The sequence below is a fragment of the Ascaphus truei genome, chromosome 4 (genome assembly GCF_040206685.1).
Source record: "Ascaphus truei isolate aAscTru1 chromosome 4, aAscTru1.hap1, whole genome shotgun sequence".
NCBI classification, from domain to species: Eukaryota; Metazoa; Chordata; class Amphibia; order Anura; family Ascaphidae; genus Ascaphus; species Ascaphus truei.
Genome location: NC_134486.1, coordinates 323,083,867 through 323,110,132, shown reverse-complemented (window position 1 = coordinate 323,110,132; position 26,266 = coordinate 323,083,867). Strand labels below are relative to the sequence as shown.

At 43.6% G+C, this 26,266-nt stretch overlaps 1 protein-coding gene across 4 annotated transcripts in view; it reads right to left on the bottom strand.

Annotated features, from left to right (window-relative positions):
* Positions 1-26,266, bottom strand: part of IMPG1 (interphotoreceptor matrix proteoglycan 1) — a 205,122-nt gene that overhangs the window by 72,808 nt on the left and 106,048 nt on the right. For all 4 annotated transcript variants that reach the window (XM_075597987.1, XM_075597988.1, XM_075597990.1 and 1 more), the window contains exons 9-12: positions 16,236-16,256; positions 15,432-15,664; positions 14,231-14,307; positions 9,256-10,204 (exon numbers count right to left, since the gene is read on the bottom strand). In XM_075597987.1, coding sequence (XP_075454102.1) covers positions 9,256-10,204; positions 14,231-14,307; positions 15,432-15,664; positions 16,236-16,256 — 1,280 coding nt within the window. The remainder of the gene's footprint in view (positions 1-9,255; positions 10,205-14,230; positions 14,308-15,431; positions 15,665-16,235; positions 16,257-26,266) is intronic.

Here is a 26,266-nt window from a genome sequence, read left to right as displayed (position 1 = left end):
TATATGGGTGTGTGAGTGTGTGTAAGTGTCTGTGAGTGTGTGTAAGTGTCTGAGTGTGTGTGTAAGTGTGTGTGAGTGTCTGAGTGTGTGTGTGAGTGTCTGTGAGTGTCTAAGTGTGTCTAAGTGTGTCTAAGTGTGTGTGAGTGTGTGTAAGTGTCTGTGAGTGTGTGTAAGTGTCTGAGTGTGTGTGTAAGTGTGTGTGAGTGTCTGTGAGTGTCTGAGTGTGTGTGTAAGTGTGTGTGAGTGTCTGTGAGTGTCTAAGTGTGTCTAAGTGTGTCTAAGTGTGTGTGAGTGTGTGTAAGTGTCTGTGAGTGTGTGTAAGTGTCTGAGTGTGTGTGTAAGTGTGTGTGAGTGTCTGAGTGTGTGTGTAAGTGTGTGTAAGTGTGTGTGAGTGTCTGTGAGTGTCTAAGTGTGTCTAAGTGTGTCTAAGTGTGTGTGAGTGTGTGTAAGTGTCTGTGAGTGTGTGTAAGTGTCTGAGTGTGTGTGTAAGTGTGTGTGAGTGTCTGTGAGTGTCTGAGTGTGTGTGTAAGTGTGTGTGAGTGTCTGTGAGTGTCTAAGTGTGTCTAAGTGTGTCTAAGTGTGTGTGAGTGTGTGTAAGTGTCTGTGAGTGTGTGTAAGTGTCTGAGTGTGTGTGTAAGTGTGTGTGAGTGTCTGTGAGTGTCTAAGTGTGTCTAAGTGTGTGTGAGTGTGTGTAAGTGTCTGTGAGTGTGTGTAAGTGTCTGAGTGTGTGTGTAAGTGTGTGTGAGTGTCTGTGAGTGTCTGTGAGTGTCTGTGAGTGTCTGTGAGTGTCTGTGAGTGTCTAAGTGTGTGTAAGTGTGTGTGTGTGTGTGTGTGAGTGTGTGTGAGTGTCTGTAAGTGTGCGTGAGTGTGCGTAAGTGTGCGTAAGTGTGTGTGAGTGTGTGTGAGTGTGCGTGAGTGTGCGTGAGTGTGTGCAGTGTGTCAGTGTGTGTGCAGTGTGTCAGTGTGAGCAATGAGCAGTGTGTGTGCAGTGTGCAGTGTGTGTGCAGTGTGGCAGTGTGAGCAATGAGCAGTGTGTGTGCAGTGAGTGTGTGCAGTGTGTCAGTGTGAGCAATGAGCAGTGTGTGTGCAGTGTGCAGTGTGTGTGCAGTGTGGCAGTGTGAGCAATGAGCAGTGTGTGTGCAGTGAGTGTGTGCAGTGTGCAAAAAAAAAAAATGTAAAAAAATTTTTTTTTTAAAAATTGAAAATTTTTTTTTTTTTTTTTTTTTTTTTTTTTTTTAAAACGGGAGCCACGGGAAAACCGCGTTATAACCGAATCGCGGTATAACGAGGCGCGTTATAACGGGGTTTAGCTGTATATATATATATATATATATATATATATATATATATATATACAGTTAGGTCCGGAAATAATTGGACACTGATACAAGTTTTGTTATTTCGGCTGTGTACCAAAATAAATTCAAGTTACAGTTAAATAATGAATATGGACTTAAAGCGCAGTCTATCAGCTTTAATTTGAGGGTATTCACATCCAAATTGGAGGAAGGGTTTAGGAATTACATCTCTTTAATATGTAGCCCCCTCTTTTTCAAGGGACCAAACGTAATTGGACAAGTGACTCAAAAGCTGTTTCATGGACAGGTGTGGGCTATTCCTTTGCTAATTCAGCATCAATTAAGCAGGTAAAAGGTCTGGAGTTGATTCCAGGTGTGGCATTCACATTTGGAAGCTGTTGCTGTGAACCCACAACTTGCGGTCAAAGGAGCTCTCAATGCAAGTGAAACAGGGCATCCTTAGGCTGCAAAAAAAAAGAAAATCCATCAGAGAGATAGCAGGAACATTAGGAGTGGCCAAATCAACAGTTTGGTACATTCTGAGAAAAAAAGAACGCACTGTGGGCTCTGCAACACAAAAAGGCCTGGACGTCCATGGAAGACAACAGTGGTGGATGATTGTAGGATCCTGTCCATTTTAAAGAAAAACCCCTTTACAACATCCAGCCAAGTGAAGAACACTCTCCAGGAGGTAGGCTTATCATTATCCAAGTTTACATAAAGAGAAGACTTCACGAGAGCAAATACAGAGGGTTAACCACAAGGTGCAAACCATTCATAAACCCCAAGAATAGAAAGGCCAGATTAGACTTTGCCAAACAATATCTAACAAAGCCAGCCGAGTTTTGGAAAAGCATTCTTTGGACAGATGAAACTAAGATCAACCTGTACCAGAATGATGGGAAGAAAAAAGTATGGAGAAGGCTTGGAACGGCTCATGATCCCAAGCTTACCACATCATCTGTAAAACACAGTGGAGGCAGTGTGATGGCATGGGCATGCATGGCTTCCAATGGGACTGGGTCACTAGTGTTTATTGATGATGTGACAGAAGACAGAAGCAGCCGGATGAATTTTGAAGTGTATAGGGATATATTGTCTGCTCAGATTCAGCCAAATTCAGCGAAGTTGATTGGACGGCGTTTCATTTTACAGATGGACAATGATCCAAAACATACTGCGAAAGCAACCGTGGAGTTTTTTAAGGCAAAGAAGTGGAATATTCTGCAATGGCCGAGTCAATCACCTGATCTCAACCCGATCGAGCATGCATTTCACGTGCTGAAGACAAAATTTAAGGCAGAAAGACCCACGAACAAACAACAACTGAAGACAGCTGCAGTAAAGGTCTGGCAAAGCATCACAAAGGAGGAAACTCAATGTTTGGTGATGTCCATGCGTTCCAGACTTCAAGCAGTCATTGCCTGCAAAGAATTCTCGACAAAGTATTAAAAATGAAAAATGTATTTATGATTGTGTTAATTTGTCCAATTACATTTGAGCCCCAGAAATAAGGGGACTGTGTATGAAAATGGTTGCAATTCCTAAACGTTTCATACGATATTTTTGTTCAACCCCTTGAATTAAAGCTGAAAGTCTGCACTTCTATTGCATCTCGGTTGTTTTATTTCAAATCCATTATGGTGGCCAAAATTATGAAAATTGTGTCAGTGTCCAATTATTTCCGGACCTAACTGTATGTACACACACACACACACAGTTAGGTCCGGAAATAATTGGGCACTGACACAATAAAGATTAAAAACTGCACACGAAGACCCATTAATGTGCTGCATTGTCATTACTTTCTGTTAACAGATTGTGCCTTTAATGTTATGGCTAATATGATAGTGGACTGTTATAGGTAGGAGGAAATGTATTTTGTCCCTGTGTACAGTAAGTCTCTACTGTAGTTAGACCATACTCTAAATATAAAATATATAAATTAGACATTGTGATACCGAGAAGTGATACAGAGAAGAGAAAAGACGATTAGATGACGAATGCTTGAAATATCCTTCTTGAGATGAGAAGCTAATACTTTTTTTGGTCCACACTGAAAGAAAAAAAAAAAGACTGTGGGTATAATTAACAGGCACGCTATGCACATACACACCCAGGGACAATACAAATATCTTTCAGGGGCACTTTTCACCATAGGTTTGTATAATTATGAAAGCAACCCACTGAGATTGGATGAAAGAAAATTTCAGCTGTTATAAAAGAAGAGATTTTTTGCATTAATGGGTATGCCCTTTACTCCCTATGGAGACACGAAGGGCAAATAGACAGATGGATAGTTGAAGAATATATTTGATAGCTTGTGAAGGGAAAATACTAGTTGATAAGCACTACATGTTGAAAAAAAAAGACGTTTGTTGATGCATGATTAAATCCAATTTGCCATTTGTGGGAAGCAGAATTCTATTTGTTTTTTTTCTGTAACTGATTTTGTTTTTGCCTTTATAGATATAATCATTTTCCAGTATAGTATTACCTTAAAGTAATGTTTAAAGCATGGGGCTCAATCAACAGGAAAAAGTTAGGAAATACAGAATTGCATGGGTTACTTCTGCCTTGCCTTTTTCATAGAATCATAATAGAATTTGTGAAACCTAGCTGCTTTCCAGTGAATAGCTTTAGCAGAATCACACACTTCTTTGGAATCTCAATGATAGAACTCTCAAATAACACTGATCATGGTTACTGGGGTTATGTTTGCTTCCCTTTGGATCAATTAGCCGACATTAGCAAATGCAGGGCCCTGTGCCATGTCCTGTACCCCCCCCCCCCTTGTCACATGGACAGAGACTCACTATTATCGGTCCTGCCCATGAAACATGTGGCCAGGGACTGATAATAGTGCACACCAAATAAAGTATTTATCAATGGTTGGTGTATATAGTTTATCTCCCAAGTTTGGCAATGAGCTGTACTTTTTAAAGAACTTAACTACACAAATGTAACATTCAGCGGTAATCCCGCACACTAATGATGGACAACTGTTACAAGCAAGTACAGCTGTAACCGGGGTCCAAATATAGGGCTAATAAATAAAATACAAACGACAAAAAGCTCCAAAAGACAAGGAACACCAGAAAGCCCTAAAAAAAAAAATCAGCATTCCTGTGTAGACATATAGCTCCTGGCTACTAAAATCCTTTGCCCTATGTGCTGTTTGTATAGTAACATCCAGCAGTGCTGGGGTTAAATCCGCTTACACATGGCCTGCATGTAAGCTGTCTCCTAAAAGAGACACTAAGTTACAGTCTGCAGGTGCAGGCTTAGTGGCAGTTACAGTCACATGTAACCAGAGGGGGTGGTTTACTATGGTGTCTGTGATGTCAGCCAGGCTTGTCCAGATACTGGGGCAGAGGGATTAACCCTCCTCAGGTATAAAAGGTGGGGCCCTCCCTGTTCTTCCCAGTTCTGTTCCAGCCCTAGTCTTGGGACTTGTGTGTTCTTGCCTTACCCATTAGTGGGTGTGTTGTGTTCCTGTTTTAGCCTAGCCATGTGCTAGGATGTTCCAGTCTTCCCCATGGGGGAAAGGACAAGGTGCTCAGCTCAGCCCAGTTCTACCCAGGAAGGGTGAGAGCTGCCAGGGCAGGGATCTGTTCTGATGATAGGATTACTCCTTGAAATGTGTGCTGCAACCCAATAAACATCATCCTGTTCAAACGTTCCTGGTGCCCTCTCTTCTATTTTTGCCTGTACTATCTACTATCTACATCCACTCCAATGCCAAGGTATGATCCCATGAAGAAGACCCTGAGAGTCGAGATAACACCTAAGCAAGCACTCTGTGAGCAGGTCCTAATCCTGTCAGGGAGAATGTATAGAGCAATGCTTCCCAACTCCAGTCTGCAGGGAACCCCAACAGGTCAGGTCTTAAGGATATCCCTGCTCCAGCACAGGTGGCTCAGGCAAAATGACTGAGCTGCTGATTGACCCACCTGTGCTGGAGCAGTGATACCCTTAAGACCTGACCTGTTGGGGTTCCCTGAGGACTGGAGTTGGGAAACACTGGTATAGAGACTTTCAGTAATATGCAGATCAACTGTTATTCATGTACACCCTATCTCTTGCATCTGGGGGGGGGGGGGAGGAGGATAGAGGTGTTACACCTGATTAAAAATAAATGGTGCCCATGTAGGCAAGAATCCTGCTGGATTTTTAGATTGGAAAATATCCATACTATTGTTCTCAATGGAAGTTTGGATGTTTCCACTATAGTTTAATCGGTTTCCTCCAGACTCCTATATTTTATTATACCTTTTGCACTTTATATTTAACATATGTTGTATAAACACATACATTCTTCATTATGTATACATTGTTCACTCTCTATATATGAACCAATGTATTTTATTGTCATATGCCTGGCTTCATTTTTGGAACTATCTATATGGACTTTGTCAAACTGACATTTCAATTTAAATTCTTCTTGTATGTATATATACAATTTTTCTTATTTTTTGCTCTTTATCAAAACCGTTCTATCGATCCATTGTTAATTGTTCAATTATTCACAAACATATTTTTTATTAGCATATTTTTAATGTCATTATTATTTATTTTAATAGTCATTTATTTGAACACAATAAAATACATCTACTAATAGCTTTATTGGAATTACAAATAATAATCATAAAACTGAACCTCTTTTGGAAATGATTAACTGTCCCTTTAAGAGGTCCCTTATAAATGAAGCCAGCCAGTCTCTTCACAAAGCACCCCTGATGAAGTGGCCGAGTGCTGTGAAACGCGTATGGTGGTTTGTTGTCCTTGTGTTTTCTACGGGCAACTGCACCCTGGCAGTGAAAGGGGTGGAGGCAAGAACTACAGCCGGGACTTTGGAGACTCTGGGAGTCTGTACTTCACTTGGCCGCCGGCGCATGCTGACTTCCAAGCTTGTGCAGCGAGGTACACTTGCTGCTGCTTGTGGACGAGACAGATGTGTGTACCATCCTCGGGACTCCGTATGTCCCCTGTGAGCCCAGCGTCTTTTGCCGACCTATCTAGGTGAGCATGGAGCAGCACTCTATTAGCTACATTCGCGGTTCATACCGTTAGCCATTGACGTGGCAACACTTGACAAACGTGGCTCAAAAGACATACTACACTCAGGACTGCAGAGATCCAACAACACGAAAGTGCTTCTTGTTTATGCCAGTGAGTATAGACACGGAAACTAAATTCAATCAGCTCTACACGTGGTTGCACAAGCCAGAGTTTCACAGCTGCTCTTCAGACTTTGGAGAGTTTGGAGACCCCAGTGTTACTTTACCTACTGACACACGAGGACACAAAGCCTTTGTCCAGTCAGCGCTACACATTTGGTGTTCTGTCTCCCTGACCTTGGAATTCAAAGTGTGTGCTGCACTACTACAAATTGATCAGAATTCACCTAACAGTAGAAAACCTGAGGTTTAGAAGCTCCCACTTTCACTCCTCATCCGAAAACTGTAACAGTAAAGAATTTAATCCGCATGTTTTCCTAACACTTGTGGTAGTGTGCACCTACCTGCTGTATTGTTATATTTTTAGTAAAATTGATGTACTTTGGATTCTGGGCGCTTTTTATTTTTCTGTTTTTTTCACTGAAGGTGTTTACCTACATACTGGACTGTCTGTTTAAAGATTTTATGGTTTTTGTGATTCCAGGAGACCGTTTAAAACTCTGCTTTCCAGTTCTCCTTGGACTTTTTTTTCAATCTATACTTGATTTGTGAATATAACATAGTATTGCTTTATTTCCCTCACTAATTCCTTTTGTTACCTGTTCACCTTGGTCATTTGATGATGTATGCTTTCTCTAATTAATTACCATACACATCTATAGAATATTTACATTTTTTTTATTACTAATCATACATTTTACACACAACATAAAGGAATAAATGATACTATTTTCTTTAACATTATATTCTAATTTATATACTTTATATATTGACAAATATTTAATTGTCATTCATCTTATTTTTTCACATTTGGTATACTAGCGCACTTCAGCTGTATACAAATAATTTATTAGCCACACGACAAATCAAAGATAAAAAAATGTCATTTAATTTATGTATACTTATAAACAACACACATAATAAACCACTTCCTTAAGTAAATCAGGGGGACACAGGGAGAATTATTGGGGGGAGGAGCGCACAGGTTTAAATCATAGGGGATGACAGGGGGAATTCATTGGGGTCGACAGGGGGAGGGGCAGGAGGAGGGAATCCCACAAGGAAGGCAGAGCCCAGGGGAGATGAGGGGGGCACAGGTGGGGAACAGAGGGGTTAATCACCGGAGGGGCACAGGGGAGTACCAGACAGGCAATGACTGCCTGCCTTTGACTGGGAGCATTTGATACTTTTATCTGCAGTAGCCTGCGAAGGAGGGTGAGGGTGGGCCTGAGCCAGAGGAGGGGACGCAGGTGGCAAGCACACTACAGACACACAGTCCCATACCACCAGCAGGATCCCATGCGAAGGTATAACCGGCACTTCCATTGACTCAGAATGCCTTGCGATATTTCCACAAGTGCCTGCTGCAGTCGAGTGTGGGAGCAGGGTGGGAGAGCAAAGGAGGCAAGCATGATTCTACCAGCCAGCACAGGGCCCCCTAGGGCGTGTGGCCCTGTGGAGATGCACTGCTAGCACCTTCCAAAGGCCGGACTTACAGTGTAACTATCTCATCGAGTTAGAACTCACAAAAGGTGAACATACTGTATGTTCAATTTTCGATGCGTATGTTACTATATACTTTGTTACTATGTGATATGGCAATGGTGGAATTGATATTGGCTGTGCTACATACTGTACACACACATACAGTATATAACATTGAAACATTTGAGCAGTCCAAAGTATCACAGTGAAAACCAATGATAGGAAATGGTCCCACTGTAACAATAGATGATGTCTCTGTGACAAAAGCAGTTTATAATTGGGCAGAACACTGTAGTTATACACTGAAACACCATTTGCCAAAGTTAAAGCAATTTAATAAAATACAGAAAAAAGTTGTGACCAAAGATAGGTTTATGTCTTCAAAAGTGCTACTGTCCACTTTTTATAATCAAGCACCATATTTAATGGATTTGATACGTTGTGTTATTTAAAAACCTGACCCAGAGGGAAACTTACATTAATTTAAAACATCCCTTTCAGTAGAAATCTACCCTACATTGCTGTCACCATGCAATAGAGAAGTCGTAAGGCAATAGCCTCATTAAACTATCACTATGTGAGGCAGATCGCCTCAAACATAACTCCATTTGCAATGCCTGGTCTTACAAGGTAGTTTGAGGAAATTCTTTAACATATTACTCAGGTAGGTCATAACATTTCTGTGTGTGCACCCCATCTTGGATTACTGTTGATCGGAATGATGTATACAGTATACAGATGTAGCAAGACTTACTGCCTCCGTCGCCATCAAAGTGTGCGAGGGCCGAGTGCAGCAGGGTCGGGGTTCGATCGTGGCCAAGAAAGCAGTAAGCAGCCTGGGAGGATAAACTCAGCAGGGTTCCTGCTTCTGAATTTGACCCTGCAGTGTTAATTCTGCCAAGCCAGCCACGAGTCTGTAAGAACTGCACAGAGAGCAGTGCAAGAGAGAAGCAATCTCTCTGTGTGTCTCCCTGAGCAGCTCTTACAGCAATCCAATGTATTTATATTTTTCTATGTTGTACAGAAGCAGGGGGTCTCTGGAGCTGAACCCCATTAATACATCTGTAGTTCACATTTTGTTCAAACATTAAGGTTTATAAAAGCTACATTGTAAACTTTAACAGCAGTAACTCTAGTTTAAAATATGATGGGAGTAATTCTATATAGCAAAAAGTGGCTGTTCAGGTAATTTTCATTGCCCGAAAACTGCTAAAATGACCGCTTTGAATTATATAGAATAAGGATCTAAGGCTATAATTTCAAACTACATACAATTAAATAATACTACGTACCTTCTCCAGGCAGGTTTTCAATTGGTGATGATGCTGTAGCAATTGCTGGGATAATCATCTTGTCCACAGCAAAGGTATAGCTGGAAGTCCAATATTCATCTTTTGTCTCAACAGCGGTATCCTCATTGTTGCTTCCTACTGTCACATGGAAAAATGCTCTGCTGACAGCAGAGTCATTCATTGTATTAACAATGATATAATCTGCACCTGCTTGTTTGGTTCCAGGAACAATGCTTGGTAGTGTATAATCTACTGCACCAGATATTTCTGTGACTTTTTGATCTTTTACAATTTCTGAATCCGCTTGTGGCGTGTTTGTATGTGTTATATTATTGCTATGTTTACTGCCTTTGTCTTCATCCTCGGACAGACCAGGTAAAGGATTGGGTTCGCGATGTGGTAAAATAGTTGAAATGGGCATAGCAAAGTCGTCTCCTTCCACAGATGAAGGTACATTACCGATCCCGGTATCAAATGGCAAATGACTTGCTGTTCTGATCACGTCCTTGTCTGAAGCTGCTTTTAATTCATCTTGATTTCCCACTTTACCATTGGCATGTGGGGTAGTAAAAGGCACCGTAAAACCTTCATCGTCGAGAACGATGTCAATAATGTCTTTAACATGTGAAGAATCAACATTTTTCTCTATAGGCAGAGGTTGCTGGACTATGCTTGATTGATACTGAAATGTAGTAAGTACAGTCAGAGATTCTTTAGGGAGAGAAATAGTTGAATAGTGACCTTTTTTTAAAGGCCCAATAGTACTTTCCATAGTAAACTCATTAATAGCATTGGGTAAAATGTCATCTTGGAAATCTTGTGGATTTATTCTCTCTTTTCCTGGCACTGCTGGGCTTGCCATAAATCCATGAAATAAGTCTTCTCCACCTTGTTTCACTGTTACAGGGCTAGGATTATCTAATGGTTGTTCAGCACTTAAGATTTCATCCTTCAAAAAACAAAAAATATATTAAATGTTATAGCCAAATAAACTTACCAGCTAATAAATAACAAATGTTTTATTCCAAGATTATAATATGTTCGGCATATTTGCCGATATTGATTTGAGTAACATGATATATTATTATTGGGATGTACAGTAAATGCTGCCTCTCTGTTATTCATTTTCAGCACGAGCTATTACTGACTACAAGTCATTAACATCAAAAAGCTTTCAAGTGTGCAACGAGCTGGTATCTTGGCACAATTGTCATCTTCTTAATAAATAAAACTGAGTGCACAAAATTGACAGAAGTGCGTAAATGAGCAGAAATGGAATATATAAAGTGCAATTTAATGTTATTTCCAGGTGCAGACATTAAATATCTTGCAGCATATGTTTAATATTGTCCTTATTTTGGTTACAGAAACACCAGTGAGCAGCATATTAGATTACAGTATTATGTTTGTTGATTACATATTATGTGTAGCAGAATCATATAATAACATTGGTATTACAGTATAGTATTCTTTCAGAACATCTCGTGCATTTGAACAAGCTGCTGTATTTTGGGACTACATATATCTGCAAAAAAGCTATGAAATCCCTGCACAAAAGATTTTATAATCTAAGTCAAGTACATTGTATTAATGGTACATAGGACAGTGAAGCAGTGGAACATACCTCTTAGGCTGCGTCTATAACTATAGCAGACGGAGCGGAACGGAGGGGAGGCACGCGCACGCTGCGCGTTCACATCTATGGTCCTCTTTGAGAATGTCTACAGATGGCGCCAGTGCGCACGTCAGACAGAGCTGGCAAATGCGCGAAATTGAAGGAGACAGAGCCATGTGATTTTTTGCGCGATGGCATGATCACGTGACCTGTCTTCTCCAATCAAATTGAAATTACATTTTCAAAGTGACGCCATTTTTCTTTTTTGTATGCCGGTGGTAAACACACACAACACAAACAACATTCACAACACACACAAAATTAAAGTTAATTTCCATACCGGGGGAAAGTGAACTTGTATGCACAGTGCTTCAGATGCTGCATCTGAAAAATGCCCATTGATCGGGATGTGAGGTAGGGAAGTGACGTCTGCGCCGGAACGTCATTGCCACACCCCCAAATCGTCCCCGCTGCATACCCTGCAAAGCCATGAAAAAGCTCAGGCTTTAGCAAGAGTATTGCAGCGTGTGTGCGCCTCCCCTCCTTCCTGCTCCATCTGCCATAGTATAGACGCAGTCTTAGGCCGAGATACAGTACGCGCTGTTAGATCAATGCAAATAACATGAGGTTACCTAAAACAGTAACAGATGTTATTTTCCCTGAGTTTATCTTGAAAGCTAATTGTGACGGAAAGGGGCCCAGGGACCAGCATAATAAAGGTTAAGCCTGGTCCCTGGCCTTTGCTCTTCCTTCCCTGGGGCTCTTCTGGCCATCCAACCCCTGAGCTACCCAATTTTGAATGCTCAGTAGTCCCTTGCATTCCCATGTAAACTATATTCTTTATGCCTGTCTGTATAAACTGAGTGTAAAAATGTGTTTTGTGCACACAATAAAGCAGAGCAAACCCTTTGTGTTGGCCACATGTCCGGAAAATGGCTATTGCTGGAGTGGAGAAGAGGTGCAGTGAACAAAGAAAAGTGTGGCCGGGGGCTAAGATAGGGCCAGGGGGCTATCCACACAAAACATCGAACATTTGGCTGTTCCCCCAGCCACAGAGGCGCCAGCCCAGCGGTGGGATATTCTGTTGGCAGAGGAAGCCGTTGCCGATCCCCTGCTGGCAGGCGCTGCGCCCATTGGCACATTTGTATTTCCCTCCCAAGCTCTTTAACTTTCCCAGCCATGCCACCAGCCATGTTTGGTCAATTCAAGAGAGCCCCCACATCCTGATTGGTCCCTGTGCTGCATCCGCACTGTGATTGGTCACCAGCCCTTCTACCATGATTTCCTATGGTAGTGGGGAAGCTATGTAAGGGGAACCCAATCAGCGTTCCAGAACTCATTCTTATCCTGATGTGGAGATGAACTAAGCAGTGTCCTCCGAAGCTGTGCCAGAAACACCTGAAACCGAGATGGGGAGCCTAACCAAGTGGGAAATTCAAAAGTGCTTTTGTGCTATAGGACTGTGTGTTGCGGCAGAAGTAGAGAACAGGACTTTTAAAGTGGGAGATTTGAAAGTGCTATGCAACAAAATCACACCTGAGAGGTTTGACTGGTCTCTACCCCAACAGAGTGTGGAATCAAACCCTGGGTAGGCCTTCAATGTGGTGCTCATCACCTACAGTAGAATAGGATTAGGAAGCATATTTTAAACCCATTCGCATAGCCTTAATGTCACGTTACGTTAGCACAACATTGCATTAGCTTCTTATAATGGGGCATTGCATACTGTATGTCTTACCTAATGGTGTGGTTACTCCCATTTTGACCCTGAAACATGAGTTTTGCAAGATAGAGCGAGAAATAGAGAGTGATAGAATCCAGTTTTGTAAAACACCAAGTGACTTTTTTTTACCTTTGCAGATACACTGTTAGTGGTGTTGAATGTGCATACCACTCTAGCATGGCTCAGGGCTCCTGGCAAGCCTTAGCCAGTGTCTTTCCCAGCACCCCATGGAGCATGAGATAGTATCATGTGTAGCAGGCTATACCTCCAGGCCACTGGGGGCACTTATAAAACTCTTCAGCCTTACTCTGTGGGGACTGTGACGGCCATGTTGGTTGAGGCAGAGTAAGAGACTATTGATTAATTTGAACAGATTGATACACTTGAACTGTGAGACACTCAGTCAGTGCTGGAGGAGCACATGAAGAGCACAGACTGTGCTGGGAGCCAGTCAGGCTGCCTGGGACTAGGACAGAGTTTCTCTGTAGTGAGGTATTGTAGGGAAGACCCCTAGGTAGGGACCACTCCTGTTAGAGCAAGCCCCGGTGACATCGCAGAGCTGGATGGGCCCCCATGAAGAACTCCTCGGCCTTCAGAGACCACGTGGGCTGCTGTCAGTTGTAAGGAGAGAGGGGAGATTTGTCGGAGGCCCGCATCATTCATTTATTTATTTATTTATAAAATATTTTACCAGGAAGTAATACATTGAGAGTTACCTCTCGTTTTCAAATATGTCCTGGGCAATTCAGGCAGATAGGCCCATGTTGCCCAAGCTACTCTGATGCTTGTCTCAAGCAGGAAACGGATCCGCAGGGGTGAGTTAGGAAGGTGAAAGAACCGACTTTAGCTGAGCGACAGAGTCCTGATAGAGTAGTGAGTCATAAGCCGAAGGTCAGGGTTGGCAGCAGAGTTGCGTAGTCGGTGTGGACGCAGAGGTCGAGGCAGGCTAAAATCAAAGGTTAGTCGAGGTACGTTAGCCCGGTCTGGTAACGTGAAGACAATAGGAAAACGCGTTGCATGTACTCAGCATGAACTGGAACTTTGCTCTGTCCTTTTAAAGGAAGTTGCCAGGAGAAAAAAATGGACGATCCAGCCACAGAGGGCGAGCAAGAGCAAAATCCTGAACCAGAATGTGAAAAACTGGGAGGAGTTTGCCAAACCTCATAGGTACCCAACTGTGCACCAACAACACTGAGTGGGGTAGCGCTTCCATTCACACACACTATTGCACCGTGTGGGTGACACATGCTATTCCAGGGTGCCTGGGATGGAATGGACATTGTGGGTTACCATTATTATTGCATGGTGTGCTAGTACTGCTGTGTTCCTATAAGTGTTGTGTTTATGCCCTGCTGGTAAAGTTATTATGGTTCACGCTAGTGTGTGAGTGGTTATTCACCAAGAATATAGTTCCTGTGAGGGGGGTCTTCCCGCCCCTGGCGGTATCCTCACAGGTGGAGGCACTGCACCTTGCAGCTGAAGCTCCTTATGTCTGGAGGCTGAGACCTTCGGTTACCACACAGGTTGGCACCATAACACCACATTACCCGCCAATATCCCTGGGGGGCGGGGGGGGGGGGGAATAGGGGTGCTACACGTGTAATTGAACATTAGGAATAAAATACAAAAAAATTTACCAAATGAGTCTTCATTTCAGATGTTGACATGTTGACCAAAGGTTGAACATCTCTTTCTAAATACCCCAAAGGTTTATCTGGATATATAAAACAAGATAACATAATGTATATTGGCATATATTTGGTGTTCATTTAAAAAAAATTGTATACACATCCTCTATTTTGTATAACAAAACATAAATATTCATACACCTCATATTTGTATATGTTTAGCTTCGCATGATAATTATTAATAATAAATAACAATATTCATTTAAACATGGTATCAAATACTGATACATTACATTCTGAACATTAGTCATTGTGTGAAACCATTACAAAAAAAGGAGAAGCCTAAATCATGTGGAATACCATTTAAACTGAAGCGCTTTCGTAGAAAAGAAAAAAAATATTGTGTCTGAGTAACAAGAATTATCATTAGCATGGAACATATTAACTTAACATATTGTGTATTATGCATCACACTTTTGATGTAGACGGTAATCTTGGCAGACGAAACATACTGTACTGTAACTATGGAACGTCGGTTCCAACACATGCGGCAGCTGTGATTGGGAAACACAATCCTTCTATTTTCTACTGATCGTGTTCCTGTCAACTCGATGTGAAAAACTCAGTAAGGAGAAGAAATAACAGAAATATATTCTCTTCTGTGCTGCAGCGTGGGATGGTTTTTAGAATTATTAAATACGATATGGTACAGCAGCAGCTGTGTTAGTTCAGTCTTATAAATAGAAAGTATATTCCTCTCTGGTGTGTTTGATACGTCTCCAAGAGCTTCCGTTCAGTATGTGTAGGCCACAAAACATTGTAGATAATCCATTCAAAATAAGAGTTACAAATATACATGTATTATGGTTGAAGTGTTGCAACATTTTATTATATTTATATTTATTAAACTCACTGGGAAGATTATACTGTTTTATAAGCATGGTTCATAGCCCCTGTATTAATATAAGGTTTCTACTTTTTGTCCCTGATTTAAGTTCTCCAATTAAAAATACATGTCAGTAAAACAAATTGAGAGATCTCCTTATGTTTTCCTCCTACATCTTATAGGAACTGTTATATATTGGCATGCATTTAACACGTGAGTGTACTGTACGTTCAAAAGGGTAACTTGTACTAAAGAAAATGTCATATTTTTAGAGATCCCTCTATGCTAGAGACAGAGCAAACCACTGTTCGTCTATTTACTCACCATCCGTAAACCACAGTGTTTGGAGGTCCATAGGTAGCGATCGATCATCACGCAGTGCCATAGCAACCATCTCCTGTAGTTCAATCACAGTGTATGACATTTCTTTTGCCTCTTGAATGTTGCCATTTTCAACTTTGTTCGATGCGATAGTAGGTGTCTCATCAACGTTATTTTTAGATTCAGAACTGCCTCTTTGAAAGACCACAGCATAGCGTACTACAATGCTATCAGATCTGTGGTATGAAAAAAAAGCAAGTATATTGTATTTTCTTTATTTTGAAATGCATGTCCCTATCATTTCGATGGCCGAAAATGTTTTTTTTTTTTAAAGTTAAATTTACTCAACTTGTGTAATAGAAAACAGATCACACACACACACACACACACACACACACACACACACACACACACACACACACACACACACACACACACACACACACACACACACACACACACACACACACACACACACACACACACACACACACACACACACACACACACACACACACACGTGCCGCTCTCTATATCCATGTCTATATCTACATATATAATGTTTCCAACAAGCTAATATCATTTTTTTTTTCATGTACGATAGTTTCTGTATGGATTCATCCTAATAATTGAATACATCATTTTAACCACAGCTTTACCTTATTTTATAGTTAATATACTGTAGGTGTTAAAATGAAAAGACACCTTATAAAAGGTAAGGTATATCAGAACTATTGAACATTCCATATAATTATATATAGTTTAAACTACTACACAAGGTATAAAGAACAATGGCAACCAAATTACCCATCTTTTTCCTTCTTCTGTCTTCATTGTGTGACATCATAGAAATAGAAAAGAAATGTGTAAATTACATTTTAAGCCATAACGGCAATTTGCAAAACACTACATGAGCTGTCTTATCTATTCACTTTTTTAAAATGTCAAGTCTATACATGTGAACAGTCCATGCTACAGTACTGCACAAGAACATACCATAGTTTCGAACATAATGACGTACCCACAGTGTACTCTACAGGAAATATATTTAGTATGTTATTTACATTAACATTTCCAATTGAATTATTTAGTATGTTTTGCATGAGAGATGAATTGTACATTTGAACACTTGAGTCACTAAGGGGGCGATTCACTACGCAGTGATAACTGCTTTTAAGTACGATCAATGTTTTTTAAGGCCGATACTGCCTGCTACGTGATTCACTAAGCAGTGATAACAGTACTTTATCGGCTGTAAAAGGCATTTTTTTCACCCCCTCAAATTTTTTTCATAAAAAAAGGCAGATTAGGCAAAAAACGGCACGTCAGCACAATTCAAAGCTCACTGCTTAGTGAATCGCCCCCTATGTCTCTTCTGAGAACCTTAGGGTAGCAAGTGCATAAAGTATATACAACTGTATGTGTTGAGCGTAGGATCCACTACCACACCGTAGATATCAGACTGGGTGTACATAAAAACCTATAGAGGTATTTAAACACCATTGTGAGAGCCTATGACTTCCTCTGAAGAAGTGTCATTTGACACGAAATGCGTAAGGTGACGTCATCATGCAGCGACGCACGCCCGTGACGACGGTCTGTTTGCGCTGCTGCCATAGCCCAGCTACACTACGAGGTTCCACACGGGAGGTGTTTGAGTGTCCAGATCTGGCTTTTTTTTCATCTAGGCAGTTCCTATACTCTCTCTTCTGCAACAACTAGGGCACTCCCTGTGTGTGTTTGGGTGTTTATACCACAATCCCCCATGTGGCATGAGCCTCAGTTTTTGACCTAGTGGTCTATATCTGTATGTAGTGTCATTTAGGCATTCTTTGATATATATATATATATATATGTAGCCAGGTCTCCCAGCAGTATCAGCACCCCCCTCACCTTCCCAGAGATCGCGGGTGCCGGCGAGTCCAATGGCGGCCCCATCGGGCGATACGGGAGGTGAGGGCGGTCAGGTCCCGGCTCGGGGGTTGCTGGGGACGCGTGCGGCCGGTTGCCAGGGCCGCACGCGCATCACGGGAATCCCGGCACTCTCGGAGCCGGGCGGTTAGGGCGCCACCATTGCGCGTTAGTTCGCGCAGGCGTAGTGGTCGCGCGAGTGTAGGGCTGGAGCGGGGAGTAGCGCATTGCCCCTTAGTGCATGCCGGTTGCCGGGGACGCGATCGGGCCGTCGCTAGGGCCGCGATCGCGTTGCTACGGGCCCGGCGGCTGGCGAGAGGTAGCGCAAGGGAGTCAAGGCAGCTCCCTATAGTTCGCGCATGCGCAGGGAAGAGGCAGAAAAGCCCGCGAAGCCAGAGCCTATTAGGGAGGGCCCTAGAGAGGGACTACAGGCCCCATGAGCCTCTGTATGCCCCATGTGACACCAGGGAGCCAATAGGGCTTAGGAAGGCCAGGCCTGCTAAGAGATACATTTCGCGCGCTGAGCCCACGTTAGTGAGTCAGAGACCGGAGCAGCCCAGGGAAGGAGGTAGGGTACAGGAGTCAGGGACTCCCTGTACTAGGCCAGCACCCCCAGGGCCCGAGATAGCTCAGCTCCCCAGTAAAGTGAGTGTTGCCAGGGATTGCCCTCAGGTTAGGGACCCTGCCACTTACATTAGTGGGAGCTGGGAAAGGAAGGTTACAGAGAGTTGGAGTCAGGGAGCTGTAGGGAAGGAAGGGTGCGGGGAGCGAGTGCAGCTCCTGCTCCATATAGGTACCTACACCCCAGGTAGGCCCCAACTCACCACTAGTTTAGTGGGTAAGTGCTTAGGGAGGCCCGAGATAGGGACGCTGCCCTTAGCATAGAGTGCTGCCTTGTCAGAGTCACGGCTGTTAGTGCTGTGAGGTCTGACAGGCAGGCACCTTGTTGCGCAGCACGTTGGCTGCCAGATACAGTGAGCTACAGCTTGCTGCTGTAGGCGCTGGGACTAGTTAGATAGTAGTGAGGCGAGGGACTTGGGTAGTTAGGGGGTGGGATAGGTCATTACCCCTGCAGGCCCATAGGAGTTCCCCAAGCCACTACAGGTTGCTGCACTACAGGGACAGGCCCTAGGATAGGATTCCTGTCACGTTAGTGCCACTTAGATTAGACAGGGACACAGCAGATGCTGCGGTTCCTGCTAAGAGGTTCGGACCCTCGTTGGGGTCTGCAGAGACTGTTCACCAGGTTCGGACCACCCCTGGCGGTTCGCGTGCAAGGAGTCCGGTGTAGAATCAGACGGAACCATCATACGACTGATCCTTTGTGAAGCCCGTTGGAGATCCGAGCGCGGGAGTGCTCGGCAGGTACTATCTGATACACAAGTGCACCAACGGGCCCTTAGCTTAAATAGTGACTGCGCAGTCACCCATTGACTATCTCTGTAGGAGTACGGGACATTGGGTGGGGTTCTTGGGACACTGGGTGGGATCACCTAGTGTTGGGGAATCGTCCTGCGAGACGTCACTGTTAGTGTCTCCTCGTGAGAGGGACACAGGTTATGATTGAGGTGATGATATTCTCCCTGCATGTTAGTAAAGCCATTAGTTATTATACCCACTGTGTATGTGGTTATTTGTGATTGTCCTGCGAGGAACAACTCCCCCTCTGGTGGGAGCCATCGCAGGTGGAGGCGCTGCATCGTTGTAAGTGAGTACCCTAGTATAATTGCCCCAGGTTCCCCGTGGCGGAAGCTCAGCCCTCCTGTGAGCCAACAGGTAACGCACCACACCTGAGTAACAATATATGTTCCTTGCACCTACACAATATCTGCGATTGGGTGGGGGAATACCCGTTACATATATATATATATATATATATATATATATATATTGTAGTCCATTGTGTATTTATATGATTTATAACAATTTTATGATAAAGAATATGTACTAAATTCATTTTTTTCTTGGTATCTTTTCATGCGCTCCTATTTTTGTATATTTGTCTGCTGAGTGTGCCCCACTGATCACGGGAGATTAGGAGTTGCAGGGAGGAACCTGATAGCCGAGGAAGAACATTTGGAGGGGCAGCGCGCTCAATACTTCATTTTTTAATGTACATAAAAACCCCATCATCAAAACATTTATGGATTTTCAAGATCGATCGCGAAACCGGAAGTGACGCGACGGGCCGGACCGGAAGTGACGCGACGCGATCCCGGGAGTGGGGTAGATGGTGTATACTGCTGCTGCGCTTTGATTGTTATGTGTCTATGCACATGGTGCTAATGTAAGTGTGAATTACCACTGTTTTTATTGAATACATCAGTAGTGAACATACAATGTTGCACTAGAGTTGTCTCTGTTTCCATCGAGGGTTGGTTCCACTGACACCAGGGAGAGTATCTGAAACAAGACCCCCCTGCAAACTACAGAGTCTTCAGATTGTCTTCCAATGCTGTATTTTAACTGGGAGAATGTGAGTTCTTAATCTCGATCCCCATATACATTGTTACAGGTGTTTGGACATATTACACTATTATTTATTTCATTCCTTTTATATGGTGAAATTCTGCGCTCCCCACAAGCTTCTTCCAAACAAGAAGACACATCACTCTGATATGCATATTAATGGCCCGTTGAAACAGTGTGTCTACTTTCCCATGGGAAGTAAAGTACATAAATGTTTTTTTTTTTTTTTTTTTTTTTTATGAGGTGGAGGTCAATTTTTAATTTGGGAGCTCATTAAAAATGCTCCACAATGGCCGGGGCGTGTCGGGTAGAGGGAGAGCTCAGGAGACCCACCTGCATAATTGATTAAAAACTGCACTTTTCGTCCGGCGAAAACTTCCCCAAAACGACCCACTCAGCCCCTGAACATCCAGGCATGGCACACAAAGGGAACATTCAGACTGCCCAAGGGGTAACAAAGTATTTTACCCCCGAAAAGCAGAGCGCTGAAGCGGGAGGCAAAAAACAAGATGGCGGATCCCCGCCCGGAGCACAAGGCCCTAAGCAGGGGCTACCTGACCCCGTTAGCCCGAGTGAAAGCCTTCCCCCGGACAGGGGAATCACTAAAGCTTTCCTGGAAGAACTACATGCCAAGCTACACAGATCCCTCCAGGCTGACCTTAAAGAGGCAGTGGCCGAAATCAAACAAGACATACAAGGCCTCCAAGAGCGGACCACAACGCTGGAGCACAGATTGGAAGAGGCCCTGAAACACCAATCGGATGCGGACGAAGAAATAATCCGTCTAGGCCAAGAAATCCATTCCCTACGGGATGGGCTGGAGGACCAAGAAAACCGGGATCGCCGCCAGAACCTGAGGATCCACTGCATCCCGGAAGTGGTCCTACCCGGCCAATTAAAAGACTATCTCACGGACTTGTTCGTCTCCATTAACGGTGAAATGGACCAGCGAGACCTGGATATTGATAGAACGCATAGAGTGCTGGGGCCGCGGTCGGAAGACACGAACCGCCGACGCGATGTGATCATCAGGCTTCACAGCTACTCAACAAAGGAGAAGCTTATTGGAGCCTGCAGAGAGCAAGAAACAATCCAGTTCCGTGGCGAGCCACTCCAGGTCTATAATGACCTGTCGAAAATGACTGTCAACCGGCAGAAAGAAATGCGTCCCCTCACTCTGCTCCTGAGGGAGAAGGGCATTAAATACAAATGGGGATTCCACTTCAGGCTAATAATAAACAACAAAGGGAAATTCCTCACAATCCGCTATCCCGAGGACATGGAGCAAATTGCGAAAGCTTTGGGCCTAACCTTGCTGACACACAGAGCCGCTGAATCCTCAAGAAACCAGCCCAGAGACGCAGAAGACCCGCCAGTAAGAGCCTCAGAGAGACTGGCTGAGCAGAGGCAGACAAGAGATAAGTGAAACAACTCCTGCACTTCTCACCTGTTATGGCGGTGCCCGGAGCCGTTAACAAACCCGCACACCAGCATAACGGAGCCACGGAGCGCCTCATGTTGTTAAGAGGCGCCCCAGAAGTGCGAGGTGAAGACGACGGTGATGCGGCCTTCCTGCAGGACCCATCCCTGCCTGACGACACCGCACCATTACCCACGGGACGAGCCACGGAGGACTACTACCTGACACGAGGAACACCAGAGCTACGGACTGGGAGCAGTCTGCGTCCGACCCTCTCGCCTCCCCTCGGCTGAGGGGGGGCCGACGCCTCAGCCCCTGAGAAGCAACGGGACAAATGCCCGCGTCCTCCGGGGCCTGACACCGAGAAGGACAGCCCTCCAGGACATTCGCGTCCCTGACTGCAGCACCCTATGAACACTCGCAGATGTTGCCGAGCCGACAGGGTCTGTAGAGGAGAGCTATACATATAAGTTTAGTTAGTTAGCAAGGTTGAAATCAGTTTGTGTTTATAAGGGGAAAAAACATTTCTTGACCTTGTTATGTAGCATTTAGACTGTTGTCCCAGAGATAGGGCCAAATAGAGAATACCCCCCCTCCTGGGCCTTTTCCCATCTTGCCTCCCCGCCCTACCCTTCCTCTCCCTACCCTTCCCCCCCTCCCCCTCTCCGTCTCCCACCCCCCCATCCGCCCCCCCCCATCCCCCTTTAGTCAAGACCGGACTCCAACCTTTTAGACCCGACAGGGTCGATTTTCTCTCTCTCTCTTTTTCTCCCGCATTTACTGTCCCATCCGTCAAGGCACCCCATTTAATCTAACAAAAATAAAGACGGACCTAGAGGGAAGATTTATTGTAGTCTATGGCTCACTCTCTGGATCGGCAATCGCCCTAGTTAACCTTTATGCCCCAAACGAGAACCAGACGGAGTTCTTAAAAAAGGTCCTGGAAGAAATTGACCCAACTTATCTGTCATCGTTACTTATAGCGGGAGACCTTAATATGGCCCTCAATCCGACAGAAGACAAATCGAGTACTCCAGGCCGACTCCACTCTGCCCAGTCCCAAAGACTGGGAATTTTTTTTAAAGATATTATGGGAGATTTTTCTTTGGTGGACATTTGGAGAACACAACATCAGGGACAAAGGGATTATACCTTTTACTCGGCACCTCACCAGACCTACTCTCGCATTGATTATTTTCTTGCAACCAAGAATATTCTAGAGGCCGTAGCTACGTTGGATATAGGCCCAATAATGTGGTCAGACCATGCACCCATCACCCTGACTCTCTCTATTCCTTTTGTCAAACTAGTCTCATATAGCTGGAAGCTGAACGACTCCTTATTAAACCACACCGAGATAGAGAAGGAGATCAAAAAATCCCTTAAGGATTATTTCAGAATAAATGAGGGTACAGTCTCCTCTCCAGCAACCCTGTGGGAAGCCCATAAGGCGACAATTCGGGGAAACTTTATCTCCATTGCCTCCCACAGGAAGAAAGCTAAGATAAAACTAACCAAAGAGCTCACGGACACCATTGTCAAATTAGAGCAGCAGCACAAAACTAACCCTTCTCGTAGAATCTATAAACAGCTGACAACTGCTAGAAATGACTTAAAAGAGATTCAATTGGAAAATGTCGATAAAGCTCTCAAATGGACAGGTCAGAGGTACTATGACAAGGGGAATAAGGCTGATAGACTTCTTGCTAGTAAGTTAAGAGGAGTACAAAAAAGGTCGCAAATAACAGCGATCAAGAGTGGCTCTGGTGAGATACTTTACAACGAGAAAAAAATAGCGGAAGAATTCACCAAATTTTACACTAAACTATATAACTTAAGGGCTCGTTCCGCTAACTCAAATACTTCTGACCTTACGTCAGTTACAAACTACTTAAATGAATGCACGCTCCCCTCCCTAACAGAGGAGGAAAACGCTAGGCTGAACGCAAAAATAACGATAGAAGAATAGACGGTAGCTGTAAAGGCAGCAAAAATTTACAAAATGCCGGGCCCTGACGGTTTTACAAATGTCTACTATAAGAAATTCCTACCCGTACTGTCCACCCACTTGCTGAATTTGTTCAACTCATTTTTGGAAGGAAGTCCTATCCCTCCCTCAATATCGACCGCTAATCTGGTCATAATACACAAAGAAGGGAAGGACCCAACCCAGTGTGGGAGCTATAGGCCAATCTCACTGTTGAACAACAACCTCAAATTGTACAGCAAGATACTGGCGAACAGACTTAACCCCATTTTACCGAGATTAATACATACGGACCAGGTCGGGTTTGTCTCAGGCCGTCAAGCCTCGGACAATACCCGTAAGATAATCAATATAGTCGACCATGTCCATCTGACAGGATCAAAAGCAATATTACTGAGCTTAGACGCAGAGAAGGCATTTGACAGAATTGATTGGCTATTTTTAGATCAAACATTGATAAAATTTGGCTTCAAAGACTCGTTCCTAAAGGGAGTCCGAGCACTATATCAAAATCCGTCTGCCACGGTTAGACTTCCAGGTGGAGTTACCGAGAACTGCCAAATTAGAAATGGAACTTGGCAAGGGTGCCCCCTGTCCCCCCTCCTTTTTGCCCTCACGCTCAAACCACTAGCGACCAAAATACGAAGCAACCCAAATATACAGGGCATCACCATTGGAAAAGTACAGTACAAAATTTCCCTGTTCGCTGATGATATCATTCTAACTTTGACTAAGCCCCTAACTTCCCTTCCTAACCTTCAAAAGGAACTGACGGACTTTGGAAAGATATCAGGGTATAAAATAAACAGCGACAAATCAGAGGCCCTAAATCTTAGTCTCCCAGACCCCGAAATAAAACTCCTCAAACTAAATTTCAACTAGAGGTGGTGCTCTTCACACATTAAATACCTGGGAGTTAATGTGTCAAGACACTATCGAGCTCTATATCGGGACAATTACCAGAAGCTTTGGGAGCAGATCAAAAAAGATCTAGATCAGTGGGAAGGTTACCAGATCTCATGGATCGGGAGGATGATAACCACTAAGATGAATATACTCCCAAGACTTGTACTACTTCCAAACACTCCCGATCCATGTCCCTGGCACTGATCTGAAAAATATCCAAAATAGATTGTTCCACTTCATTTGGCAGGGCAAGAGACCCAGAGTCGCAAGGTCAGTCCTGCTGGCACCATGATCCAGGGGAGGCCTGGGGGTCCCAGACCTGCAGAAATACTATCTAGCCGTCCAACTGAAACAGGCAGTAACGTGGAATACAGACCCGGCCCATTGCTGCTGGGTAAAAATAGAGACTCAATAGGCCAAGATGCCTTCCTTGCAAGCCTGTCTCTGGACCCTGGATAAAGGAGACGGGCACACCCACAACCTTAAACTACAGGTTTCACTACACACATGGGAAGTCTGGGCGAAATGTAAGATTAGATATGGCCTGTTTTCACCCAGTTCCCAATTGACACCCATAATCAATAACCCAAAATTCCCCCCGGGATGTGGATCTAAGCTGTTCGACCAACTCAGAATGGGCGGAATTGGGGCGATTGCCGATTTCCTAAGCCTTGGGAAGCTCCTGAGCTATCAAGATCTGAGGGCCAAATACAAAATTAGAGAATTGGACACGTTCAAATATCTCCAAATCAGACATTTTATTCTGAAAATATGCCCACACCCAGAGTTCCCCACTCTCACCAAATTTGAATATCTCTGCAAAGCTAATGCCCACCAAAAGGGTCTCATATCAGAAATGTACCTGGAACAAGAGATACCAAGGGCCCTCACACAGCATGACTATATGCTCAAATGGGCGGCAGACTTGAATATAACTATAGAAAGAGAGACCTGGGAAGAAATCTGGCAGGCAGCCTCAGAAACTTCCCTATGCACTACAATTAAGGAGAACATTTATAAAATCCTGTATTATTGGTATCTTACCCCAGCACGTTTAAACCAGATCTACCCTCTGGCATTAGATCTATGTTGGAGAGGCTGTGGTCATAGAGGGGGCATGATCCACATGCCCAGAAATTGTAAAGTACTGAACCAAGGTCCAAAATTTGATAAAAGAGGTCACCGACCTAGAATTTCCTATTGAACCACTGACCTTCCTACTGGCCAGGCCAATGTCCAACATTGTCCGACCAACTAGGAAATTAATCTCCTCTATTCTTACTGCGGCGAGATGTGAGATAGCGGCCTCCTGGAAGAAAACAACCACACCAGCTAAGAGAACGATTAAAAGAAGAATCAACGAGGTGATGCTCATGGAGAGACTAACTGCCACAGTGAGACATAACCTATTTGCATTTTATAAGGTATGGGAGCCATGGATACTCCTTACGAGAGAAAGGCAACCTGGCCCAGTCAGATAGAATCCCACCTACTCCTGGAAGGAACAGGGGAGAGAAGGAGCTAGCACTCTAACCAACATTTGAGGCGAGGTCCCGACAGCCAGGGTGGAGTCCCTCTCCACCCCCCCTAACTCCTCCCTCCCCACCCTCCTCACTGCCTTCCTTCTCTGAAGGCATCCCTCCTACTTGACGGCTTCAGTTGTCACTCTTTCCCCCCAAAAATGTTAAAATGACTCTGAATTAGGCAATGTGACTTGTTGTACGTTTATTGATGTATCAATGCCTAATAAAAACATTTGAAAAAAAAAAATGCTCCACAATTACAATGCCCTAAATTATTTAACAGTGCTTCTTATTTATTTTGCAAAAGAGAAGAATAGCAAAATTTTGTGAGGTCTGCTATACTGAATCTTAACACTTAGGGTTCCTCTTAAAGAAAGCTATTAAATGAAGATGACATTTGCTGTGATTTATTGGAACACAGTATTAGCACAGTTTCATAATGAGAGTAACAGAGTGCAGTATTTGTGTAGTTGCAATTAAAAGTGTTATTCCATCAAAACACTTTTTGTTTCAAGATTAACACAGGAAAATCAGAGTTCTTATATATATATATATATATATATATATATATATATATATATATATATATATATATATTTTTTATAACTTGAAGTTTATTGTT